This window comes from Capra hircus, chromosome 20 (genome assembly GCF_001704415.2).
Source record: "Capra hircus breed San Clemente chromosome 20, ASM170441v1, whole genome shotgun sequence".
In the NCBI taxonomy this organism is placed as follows: Eukaryota; Metazoa; Chordata; class Mammalia; order Artiodactyla; family Bovidae; genus Capra; species Capra hircus.
Window position 1 is genome coordinate 14891141 of NC_030827.1, and position 12050 is coordinate 14903190.

General features: G+C 36.8%; 1 protein-coding gene across 1 annotated transcript in view; it reads right to left on the reverse strand.

The window, feature by feature from the left end:
- RGS7BP (regulator of G-protein signaling 7 binding protein) overlaps window positions 1-12050 on the reverse strand; it is a 109451-nt gene that overhangs the window by 30140 nt on the left and 67261 nt on the right. The window contains exon 3 of the mRNA XM_013972744.2: window positions 9609-9739. Coding sequence (XP_013828198.1) covers window positions 9609-9739 — 131 coding nt within the window. The remainder of the gene's footprint in view (window positions 1-9608; window positions 9740-12050) is intronic.

Below are 12050 nucleotides of genomic sequence, written 5' to 3' on the forward strand. Positions count from 1 at the left end.
GAACAAGTATTTTCTCAGGGAGGAGATGGAGGGAGGGGAGAAGGAGAGCCTTTAGAGCACCTTAAAATCACACTAAGCTGGCTTCACCCTGTCAAGAACCAAGATATCAAAAAGTTGGCCACTTTCCTCAGGGCTGTGCAAAGCTTTTGGCCTTCAGCTCCTTTGGGATTTCCATGTATTTTTAGCCTGTTTATGGATACTATAACAGGCATGTTTGAGAAAAAGTTAAAGGAAACCACCCATGAAGCACATACCAGTTTGGAAGGCTGGTTATTCTTATATTCGTGAGAAATGGTCAGTTGTTGAGGAGGAAGAAAAACACATCTGATTGTGGGGCAGCCTGAAAAGTCCCACAGAGCTCCTTCCACCTCCAAAGTCCTAGGACTTCACTAGCCCCAGCAGACTGGGCTGGGGTCTTTTATTTCGAGTAGTGGCCCCTTTTTCACCCTCCACTCTGGAGACCTCTTTCCTACTCCTGATCTCACTTCTCCCATTCTTTCTTCTCTTACTATTTTCCTTTCTTCCCTCCCCTCCCCTCCTTCTTGCTGCCACTCCTTCCTCAGCCTAGAGTGACAGTAGAAAGCACTGCCATAGCATCCCCTTGGAGGCCCTGAGTTTGGCCTCTGATGTCCACCATAGACAACTTTATTCATTTGTATGAATGTCCCTAGGAATCAAAACAAACCAAACTAATCTTCTCTGAGCAAATATTATATCACCACACTATCATTTCCCTGATGGCAGGGGTAAATTTCTCATGTCCTCTGTGCTCCAGACACATTATCTGCTATGATACTGTATCTAGGGAAGGCTCCTGGGATGGTTTTTGTACTGACAGTGAGCAACTAAATGAACACAGCTTACAGGAAATGTGTGGAAGCTTATCCACATGGTTACACTTGTTCTCATGCATTTTCATAAATGGTAGAAGCTTTGTAATTCCATGCACTGTGAAAAGGAGTGGGGAAATGTAGGCTGTTAAGTAATTCACTTTTATCCTTGCATTTCCAAAAAGCATGTAATTTAAATAAAAATAAGTTATATTAATTCAGTTAGTTGTTTACCTGTATTAAAAAAATAGTTTCAAAGGCTCTTCTACATTGTGGTGAGATATTCATAGTGCCATAAAACATATAGTGGAAAAATAATACTTATACCATAAACAGAGCTCTTTTCTTGCCCATACACTGGGAAATTAACATTTTCCAATTGAGAGAAGAGACAGAGCTACCTCCCTCTTCCCAGCCCCTCCCACTTCCCTCTGTCCTCTGTACTTCTTATGACACTACAGTAGTAATGCCCCCAGAGTAGTAGTCATCTTGGTGGTTCTCCTAGCTGCATGGAGGAAGCAGAATAACAGGACACTGGAGACAATAGAAACATGTTTGAGGGAGGTCCCTGTGAGGCTTTCATTGCTCCATTTCCAGCCCCTACGGTAGAGCAGAACAATGTTCAGGAGGTATCAACTGTGTAGTTAATTGACTTCAACTTTCTCAGAATGAGTATCATAGCTAAAATCATGCTCCCTTTGTATCACATGAAAGCTGCATTTGATTTTCCTAAATATAAGCATTTCCTAGGCATAATTAAACTTCTTTACCCAAATCAAAATATTTTGTAAATCGTTAAGTGATTGATGGAGTTCACTTTCCCTCCCATCTTAGAAGTAACTCTCTTAACTTCTTTTGGTAAGAAATAAAATGCACAATGAATTTTAGCAATTCATTAGACGTGTCTTGAAATATGCACACCAATCATTAAGTCAGATCTGAGAATACATTCAGCTCATGGTGCTAGGCTGGTATTTTTCATTTCTCCATTTGATATGTTCTCTTGCCTTTCTCCAAGGTAGCTTAGTGGGCAATGGTTTGGTGTGGTAGCACAATCACAAACTTTGTGGAGGGGATGAATGTGTTAGATGACCCTGGACATGTTACCTCTTTGAGCCTCAGCTTCTCCATCTGTAGAGTGGGAAAAACAATATTTGAGTACAAAATAAGATGGCATGGATAAAGCACCTGGCAAGTAGAAGGTATACAACAAGCGGAAGCTGTGATCATCGTTATTTTCCTAGTCCTCTACTTTGACTAAAGGTGATGAATATGGTGTCCTGCTCCCTGTTTGGTATTTAAGACAAGGAGACGGAATAATAAATGGTGTTAGACTGCCCTTAGATTCCAGAAGTTGTTTATATTTATGTTCTTCAAATAGTATAAACTTGTTCTGGTCTTGGGTCCTTTGCATTAGATACAAATGTTTATGAAATTGTGTCCTTCTTGTCATTAAATCTCAGATTAAGTTCTGTCTCCTCAGAGAGTTTTGATCACCCCTTCTAAAATAGTCACCCAGTCATGGTCACTTTCTATTACATTACCTATTCTATTTTAATTATTGACATTGTAATTATTAGGGTTTGGGATTTTTAGAACTTTCTTCCCCTCCTATTTCTCTCCATGAGACTATATACTCAACAAGAACACAGATCTATCTCTGTAGTCCTGATAATTTCAGTCTCCCAGTGCCTTGCATATGATAGGTGCTCAATAAATATTTGTTCAAAGGACAAATGCATGTGTCCACCCATAATCTGAATCATAATCTATTTTAAGATTTATCCCGCTTTATTTCTTCTAACCTAATGTTCTATTTCAGTATCAACTGCCTCATTACATTGGAAAGTAAGGCTTGCAGCTCTATTCTATTTCTGTCTTTATGTTGCTTGTTTCTTTTATTGGTGTGGGTCATTTTCTTTACATTCCTTAATAGGAGATGGAATACCCAGGAGTCTTTATTGCTCATATGCTATTCTTTGTCTTGAGCTTATCCTGTTTTTGCTGGATGGATGGCTGTTCATTAATTTCTTATTAGAGCATCTTGATCTCTCAACTCCCACTACATTTTTAATTAAGAATTTTTAACTTTCAACATTTCTGTCTCCTTTTCCTTTTTGTGATTACATTTCCTCTGCATTTTTTTCCTATCTGTATATATCCTAATGGCAAAATACAGGGGAAGAATCCATCTTATCTTAGATCTTAAGAGGAAGAAGGGAGGGTGGTATACCTAAAAGGACCTGGGGAAAATCTGACTGTAAGCGATGGCAGAGGGTTGGAGCAGAGACAGAGAAAGTGCTTGACAGAGTGAGAAGAAATGAGCATAAAAATGGAAAGAGCAAGTTCACATGTAAAGGGAGCTTGCACTGGAGTGTTCTCTCATCTCTGCTTCTTCCAGAATGGGAATGTTGTAAAAACTGACTAACTGGGAGTAGAATGGGAGAGAGGAAAACTGTGGGCAAAATAGTAGAATTGTTGAATTCTCTTAGAAACCTGGCTTCACTTTCTGCCACTGGAGTGAATGAATCCTGAGGTCTCATTTTATCTGATGTCAGGAAACAGGCATTAATGGTCAATGTGATACATGGATTCAGTTGTGGGAAAAGATTTCCTACGTAATTAACCATGAAGAAGTGAGAGCAATTATTTTTCACTATAAACATAGAAATTAGACTTTGTCAAATAATAGTGCAATCTACAACTTAAAACTGTTAGAATATGAGGCCTAAAATTATTCCTATTTGTCATATTCTCATAACAGTTTTTCAGAACCACACTTGTATAGCATAATCTAATAGCCTTTATTAAATGTGTGGTTTTACCTCATATTTCTGTAATTTACTTTAATTTTGTTGGCCATGAAATAGGACAATCATCTTAGTACTGTTTGTCTTCATTTTTGGCAATAGCGTGATCTTATAAGTATAAAAGATTTCCAAGTAGATCGTACCAATCAGACTTATGAGACAGCAAAAATTTAGAAACATGGGGTATGCAGAAAGCATGAAGAGCCACTGAATATATTGTTAATGAAGGATACTTATAATTTGTTTAATTGAGAGAGAAGGACAATCTTCATTATTAAATTCAAGCTCCCTGCAGAAACTTTAAAATGATTTGAGGCTTAGTTTTTCCCAGAAACAAACTGTACTCCTCGCCCCTGCAGTAACCTTGTGTGCCCTTTTCCTCCAAAGAGTAAACACATGACTACTCAATACAACAGTAAAACTAAATGTGATATACAGTCCTTTCTGGACTTCTGGTAGCAGTCAGGGAGGTAATTATAAACAAAAATAAATTAAAAGTACAGATAACTGCAAAATAATTTGGCTTCAGAATCTAATCACAACAAAGAAATTGACCAGAAACTCTCATATAGAGCCAAAATAATGACTCAATTGCAATTTCCTTTTTTCCCCCCTTCATGAAATAGAGTAAATAAGAGAAGTAGCCAACCTGTAATAAGAAATTAGCAGGGAGAAGAAATTAGCTAACCGAATAGTTAAAATACAAATTTTTACTATAGCATTAAAAGAAACATACCAGAAAGAGATTCTAAGCAGAAAGAGATTGAATGTTATAGACTAGAATGGCAATCACCATTCCCCTAAGATTCTGAGGACTACACTCATCCCTCAGTATCTGTATGTGTGGGGAGATGGGGTGGTTGGTTTCAGGACATACCCAGGACACCAAAATTCATGGATGCTCAAGTCCCATAGTCAGTCATCTGTATCCGTGGTTCCACATCCATTGATTCAAACAGCCACAGATTGTAAGCATAGCGCATGATCTGCCATTGTTTGAATCCGGAAGGGTCCAATGTATTTTATTTCAGGAAGGGACTTTGTGAGATCGCCTAGACCCTTCCTAGCCCAAGGCCACACTAGAGCTATAACTATTTGGATAAAGAGTGTATTTTCTGGCATCTTAAATCTTGGTGGACAAATTTCTTTCTAGTGTTGATAAAGAAGAAAGCATACAACATGTATGTACTTAGATGAGTAAGAATAGCCAGTAAGAGTTTGGAAGTTTCCATCTTTATACATACAATTGGGTTATTTCCTTTTGTTTTAAAGGGTAATTAAATGGTTATCCATCTTCACTGTGTTTCAGAATCACCTGGAGTGCCCCCAGATTCTGATTCAGTGGGTCCTGGACAGGATCTGTGCATCTCCATGTTTATCCTGGATAATTTTGTAGCACATTTTCTAAGGATTTATATTCTAAGTAGTACTTTAGGAGTACTACTTAGGAGTAGTACTACTCCTAAAGTACTACTTTAGGATTACTTTAGAAATCCAAATGGAGACTTAATCCTACAAAGAGGAGAAATCAAAGATGCTCTTAGGTATACTCTTTTAAGAGTTTTACTTAGATGGTAAGATGCTAGAGCAGGGAGCAGGGGCTTATATTTTTAAAGGAAGAAGCAGAGAAGGGCACCAATCAGAGACTGACAGTGAAGACAGGAGGCAGTGCAGGTCAGATGAAATGATCAATTAAGAATCTATGTGTTTTTTATTATTATGGAAGAAATAAAAAAGGAAATCAAAATATGCATAGTAACAAATGAAAATATGACAACCCAAAACCTATGGGATTCAGTAAAAGCAGTGCTAAGAGGAAGGTTCATAGCAATGTAAGCTTACCTCAAGAAACAAGAGAAAAATCAAATAATGTAACTTTACACATAAAGAATCTAGAAAAAGAAGAAATGAAGAACCCCAAAGTTAGCAGAATGAAAGAAACAATAAAAATCAGAGCAGAAATAAGTAAAAAAGAAACAAAAGAGACTATAACAAAAATAAACAAAACTAAAATCTGGTTCTTTGAGAAGATAAATAAAATAGGCAAACCATTAGCCAGACTCATCAAGAAAAAAAGGGAGAAGAATCAAATCAACAAAATTAGAAATGAAAATGGAGAAATCACAACGGACAAATAGAAATACAAAGGATCATAAGAGACTACTATCAGCATATATATGCCAATAAAATGGACAACTTGGAAGAAATGGATCAATTCTTAGAAAAATATAACCCTCCAAACCTGAACCAGGAAGAAACAGAAAATCTTAACAGACCCATCACAAGCATGGAAATTGAAATTTTAATAAAAAATCTTCCAACAAACAAAAGCCCAGGACCAGATGGCTTCACAGGTGAATTCTACCAAAAATTTAGAGAAGAGCTAACATGTATCCTACTCAAACTCTTCCAGAAAATTGTAGAGGACGGTAAACTCCCAAATTAATTCTATGAGGCCACCATCAATACCAAAACCACACAAAGATGCCACAAATAAAGGAAACTATAGGCCAATATCACTGATGAATATGGATGTAAAAATCCTCAAAAAAATTCTAGGCAACAGAATCCAACAACATATTAAAAAAATCATACATCACAGTCAAGTGGGCTTTATCCCAGGGATGCAAGGAAATTCTTTAATATCTGCAAATCAATCAATGTAATACACCACAATAACAAATTGAAAGATAAAAACCATATGATTATCTCAATAGATGCAGTAAAAGCCTTTGACAAGTTTCAACACCCATTATGATAAAAACTCTCCAGAAAGCAGGCATAGAAGGAACATACCTTAACATAATAAAAGCCATATGTGATAAACCCATAGCAAACATTGTCCTCAATGGGAAAAAATTGAAAGCATATCCCCTAAAATCAGGAACAAGACAAGGGTGTCCACTCTCACCACTACTATTTAACACACTTTTGGAAGTTTTAGCCATAGCAATCACAGAAGAAAAAGAAATAAAAGGAATCCAGATTGGAAAAGAAGAAGTAAGAGTCTCACTGTTTGCAGATGACATGATTTGCTACAAAGAAAACCAGACACCACCAGAAAATTACTAGATCAATGAATATAGTAAAGTTTCAGGATATAAAATTAACACACAGAAATCCCTTGCATTCCTATACATTAACAATGAGAAAACAGAAAGAGAAATTAAGGAAACAATCCCATTCACTATTTCAATGAAAAGAATAAAATACTTAGGAATAAATCTACCTAAAGAAACAAGAGACCTATATACAGAAAACTATAAACCACCGATGAAAGAAATCAAAGATGACACAAATAGATGGAGAAATATACCATGTTCATGGATTGGGAGAATAAATATAGTGAAAATGAGTTTACTACCCAAAGCAACCTATAGCTTCAATGCAATCCCTATCAAGCTACCAATAGTATTTTTCACAGAACTAGAACAAATAATTTTATAATTTGTATGGAAACACAGAAAATCTCAAATAGCCAAAGCAATATTGAGAAAGAAGAATGGAACTGGAGGACTCAACCTGCCTGACTTCAGACTATACTACAAAGCTACACTCATCAAGACAGTATGGTACTGGTACAAGACAGAGAAATAGATCAATGGAACAAAATAGAAAGCCCAGAGACAAATCTACATACCTATGGATGCCTTATCTTTGACAAAGGAGGCAAAAATATACAATGGAGAAAAGACATCTCTTTAACAAGTGGTGCTGGGAAAACTGGTCAACCACCTGTATAGAATGAAACTAGAACACTTTCTAATACCATACAGAAAAATAAACTCAAAATGGATTAAAGATCTAAATGAAAGACCAGAAACTATAAAACTCCTAGAGGAAAACATAGGCAGAGCACTCTCTGACATAAATCACAGTGAGATCCTCTATGACCCACCTCTCAGTAATGGAAATAAAAGCAAAAATAAGCAAATGAGACCTAATTAAACTTAAAAGCTTTTGTACAATGAAGGAAACTATAAGCAAGGTGAAAATACAGTCTTCAGAATGGGAGGAAATAATAGCAAACGAAGCAACTGACAACGAATTAATCTCAAAAATATACAAGCAGCTCATGCAGCTCAATTCCAGAAAAATAAATGACCCAATCAAAAAATGGGTCAAAGAACTAAACAGACATTTCTCCAAAGAAGACTTACAGATGGCTAACAAACACATGAAAAGATGCTCAACATCACTCATTATCAGAGAAATGCAAATCAAAAGCACAATGAGGTACCATCTCACAATGGTCAGAATGGCTGTGATCAAAAAGTCTATAAACAATACATCCTGGAGAGAGTGTGGAGAAAAGGGAACCCTTTTACACTGTTGGTGGGAATGCAATCTAGTATAGCCACAATGGAGAACAGTGTGTGTGAGTGTGTTAGTTGCTCAGTTGTGTCTGAATCTTTGTGACCCCATGGACTGTAGCCCACCAGACACCTCTGTCTATGGGATTCTCCAAGCAAGAATACTGGAGTAGGTTGCCATTTCCTTCTCCGAGAACAGTGTGGAGATTCCTTAAAAAATTGGAAATAGAACTGCCATATGATCCAGCAATCCCACTGCTGGGCATACACACTGAGGAAACCAGAGTTGAAAGAGACACGTGTACCCCAATGTTCATCACAGCACTGTTTACAATAGTTAGGACATGAAAGCAACCTAGATGTCCATAGGCAGACAAATGGATAAGAAAATTGTGGTACATATACACAATGGAATATTACTCAGCTATTAAAAAGAACACATTTGAATCAGTTCTAATGAGGTAGATGAAACTGGAGCCTATTATACAGAGTGAAGTAAGTCAGAAATAAAAACACCAATACAATATATTAACACATATATGGAATTTAGAAAGATGGTAATGACCCTACGTGCAAGACAGCAAAAGAGACACAGGTATAAAGAACAGACTTTTGGACTCTCTGGGAGAAGGCGAGGGTGGGATGATTTTAGAGACTAGCATTGAAACTTGTATGTTACCATATATGAAATAGATGACTGTTCCAAGTTCTATGTATGAAGCAGGACACTCAAAGCCAGTACACGGGAACAACCCAGAGGGATGGGATGGGAAGGGAAGGGAGCTAATCTGCAGTGGGAGAAATTCTCTCTATGCATATGTGATGACTGAAACTGTTGGAATCAGTTTCTGAATATGGGGGAAGGCAGCTTGAGGGTTAACACCAACACCCAGGAGAAGGCAGAGCATCGCTCAGAATGGAATTCAGAAGTCTGATCAAACCATGCTGAAACCACTGCAGTCTCTGGAGGTTTCAGTCCTTTAGGCCAATATAGTCTCTTTATAAGTTTAAACCACAGGATGAGATTTTTCAGTCACTAATATGCCTCTCTATTGTTTATTGAGCTCCCCCTATTTTTAAATCTTTGGGGCACAATTTGTGATTTGTCATCTTGCAATCAAATACATTTAGGGTCATAGCAGCAATTTTGGATAGCATTTACCACCCTAGTAAGATCATTATATAGTTTTGCTGCCCACACTGATTCTAGCCAAAATCATGTTCATGAGTGGTAAAATAATAAATCTGAGAACTGTTTCTACCACAATTTCTGTTCAAGATAATCAGGGTTGTTATGCATTTTGATAGTACTGATACAGACTGCTTTTATTTATTTCAATTATTTCCTGAACATATTCTAATTGTGTGTAGGCAGCGTCTGCCTACAATGCGGGAGACCCAGGTTTAAGGCCTGGGTTGGGAAGATCCCCAGGAGAAGGAAATGGCAACCCACTCCAGTATTCTTGCCTGGAAAATCCCAAGGATGGAGGAGTGTGGTAGGCTACATTCCATGGGGTCGCAAAGAGTAGGACATGACGAGCGACTTCACTTGCACTTTCCACTTTTCAAACGTATAGTACATATTGATCTTTGCAAAATGTAAGTTTTGGTTTAACATTTTTTACTGTTTATGGCAATATAATAAATGTAGATACCTTTTCGATGAAATTGAAGAGACCCCAGCAGGCATATAGATTTTAGCATTTCTGTTGTGTACATTTCTAAGCAGCATTGCAGCTGAATGTAGAGCCGACAGATTTCTGGATGGATCTCACCATCTTCTGGGCTGCAACAGAATGAAGGAGAAAAGCTGTGAACATTCTCAAGATTTCACTCATCAGCCATTTGTCTCACTTCTGAGAGGGGAAAATGCTCACTAAGATTTCTAAGGGCCTGAGTCTAAACTATAGGACTTTTTGCTTTCAAATCAATAACCAATGTCACAGTTCTTACATAAGTGTCTTTCTGACTAACAGCTCTTAGTATTTTTCCCCTTCAGCAGCAGATTTCTGCTAGGAGCTTAAAATCATAAATGTTTTAAGTAATTGAAAATATCAGACATTTTCAATGTAAGTATTGGAACAAATTTCCAAAATATATTTAAACCATAAGACTATCTTAATCTGTAAGACTAGATTAAAAACTCTTATTTCTGGAGAAACTAACGAAGAGCTATTCAATTACCAGTTAGAAGATAACTCTTTAATATTAAGGGCCTAGGATAATATGATTAGAGAGCCAAGATAGAAATTATTTTTATCAAGGTCTTTTGTCTCAGTCTAAAGCGCATCCCTTTATTGTTTGCTATGGTTAATTTATGAAAGGCTAAGTGTTTTTATTGAAAAAAATGAAAAATTTATGGAAAATGAAATGTAGTAAAATTCTAATAATTTTGCTTGAAGATCTAATTCTAAATAAATACTAAATTTATGCTCTCAAATTTATTTGAAGCCTTGAGCCTTTCTCTATTAACTATGGTAAAATATACAAATGTGAATATGATAAAACATGAAGTGATCATTTTTATTTTTTGAGAGGACAGACAGAAACTAGTTGTGGATAGGACACTATTTTATATGTTACTAAAATAGCATGTATTGAATAAAGCAAACTAAATCAAAGGGATACAGTTTAGAGCTAGATTATAAATGGAAGAAGCCTAAAAGTGAACTCTGTCAAATACCTTAGGGTATCTTTACTTCTATCTCCATTCATTTAAAATGAATGAAATCTGACTAAGCAATGCAGCATTTGGATTTGATTCCTTTGTAAAGTGGTCAGTGGCAAAATAGCAGGGGCAATTATCAGGAAAAAAAAAGGTGACTTCATTTTTATATAAGTTCTTGAATCACACTAAATAGAATTTGTATTTACACAGGAATTTACCATAATAATAAGTTTTCATTTTCAATATTTATTTAGTAGATGAGCCAGCATTTATCTAACTATATGGCTTATGTAACACAGAAAAACGCAAAATCCTTTGCCTGAGTATGAACGGTGCCTGCAAAATTATTCTATGTGTTTCCTGTGTCAGAACAAAGGACTTCATAAAAGCTTACATGCAAAATTTGGCTTTATCTGAAAAATATGAGCTTACATTACTTTCTCATTTGTGTCTCATGGGTCCAGCCCTAGGCCAACATTGGAAGCAAGTGTATTTCTGGCAAAAGTCCCAGATTTTCTTGCAGAGCTTCTTCCCACAGGTGCTTTCTACCCTCAAGCTGTCCTTCTGCTTCCTGGAGCTTTCCCCCATCCCGACACACACATACACACACCCATACCCATCCACCCACCCCCCACCACACACACCACCTCATTATTTCATACTAACTCCAGCCTTTTTAAATGTCTGTGTCCCCTCCCCTCCCCTTATGGCCCTGCTAGACTCTGAAGGAATAATGGGCATCAAGTTTCATATCATAGAAAGTGATCCTGGTATATTACCTGCTAATACACTAATTTTGATAGAAAAATTTGAAGATAATGTCTTATCCCAAGGAGAAGCTAGAACAAAAATATTTTATGGCAGGTAGGTCTTTTCTGTTCTGCTTCATCATTTCAATTATAGCTGCTTGTTTTCACCTATGCATAACATTGGCCCTGGTGGCTTGTATGTAGATTAAAAAAAAAAACTGCAATGAGTATGTGGTATGTATTATACATTTGATGAATGGGGAAATAGTACAGTATTATTACAAGCCAAAGAATATTGTTATTTTCAAGTGTACCCCAATGTTCATCGCAGCACTGTTTATAATAGCCAGGATATGGAAGCAAGCTAGATGTCCATCAGCAGATGAATGGATAAGAACGCTGTGGTACATATACACAATGGAGTATTACTCAGCCATTAAAAAGAATACATTTGAATCAGTTCTAATGAGGTGGATGAAACTGGAGCCTATTATACAGAGTGAAGTAAGCCAGAAAGAAAAACACCAATACAGTATACTAACACATATATATGGAATTTACAAAGATGGTAATGATAACCCTGTATACAAGACAGCAAAAGAGACACAGATGTATAGAACCGTATTTTGGACTCTGTGGGAGAGGGAGAGGGTGGGATGATTTGGGAGAATGGCACTGAA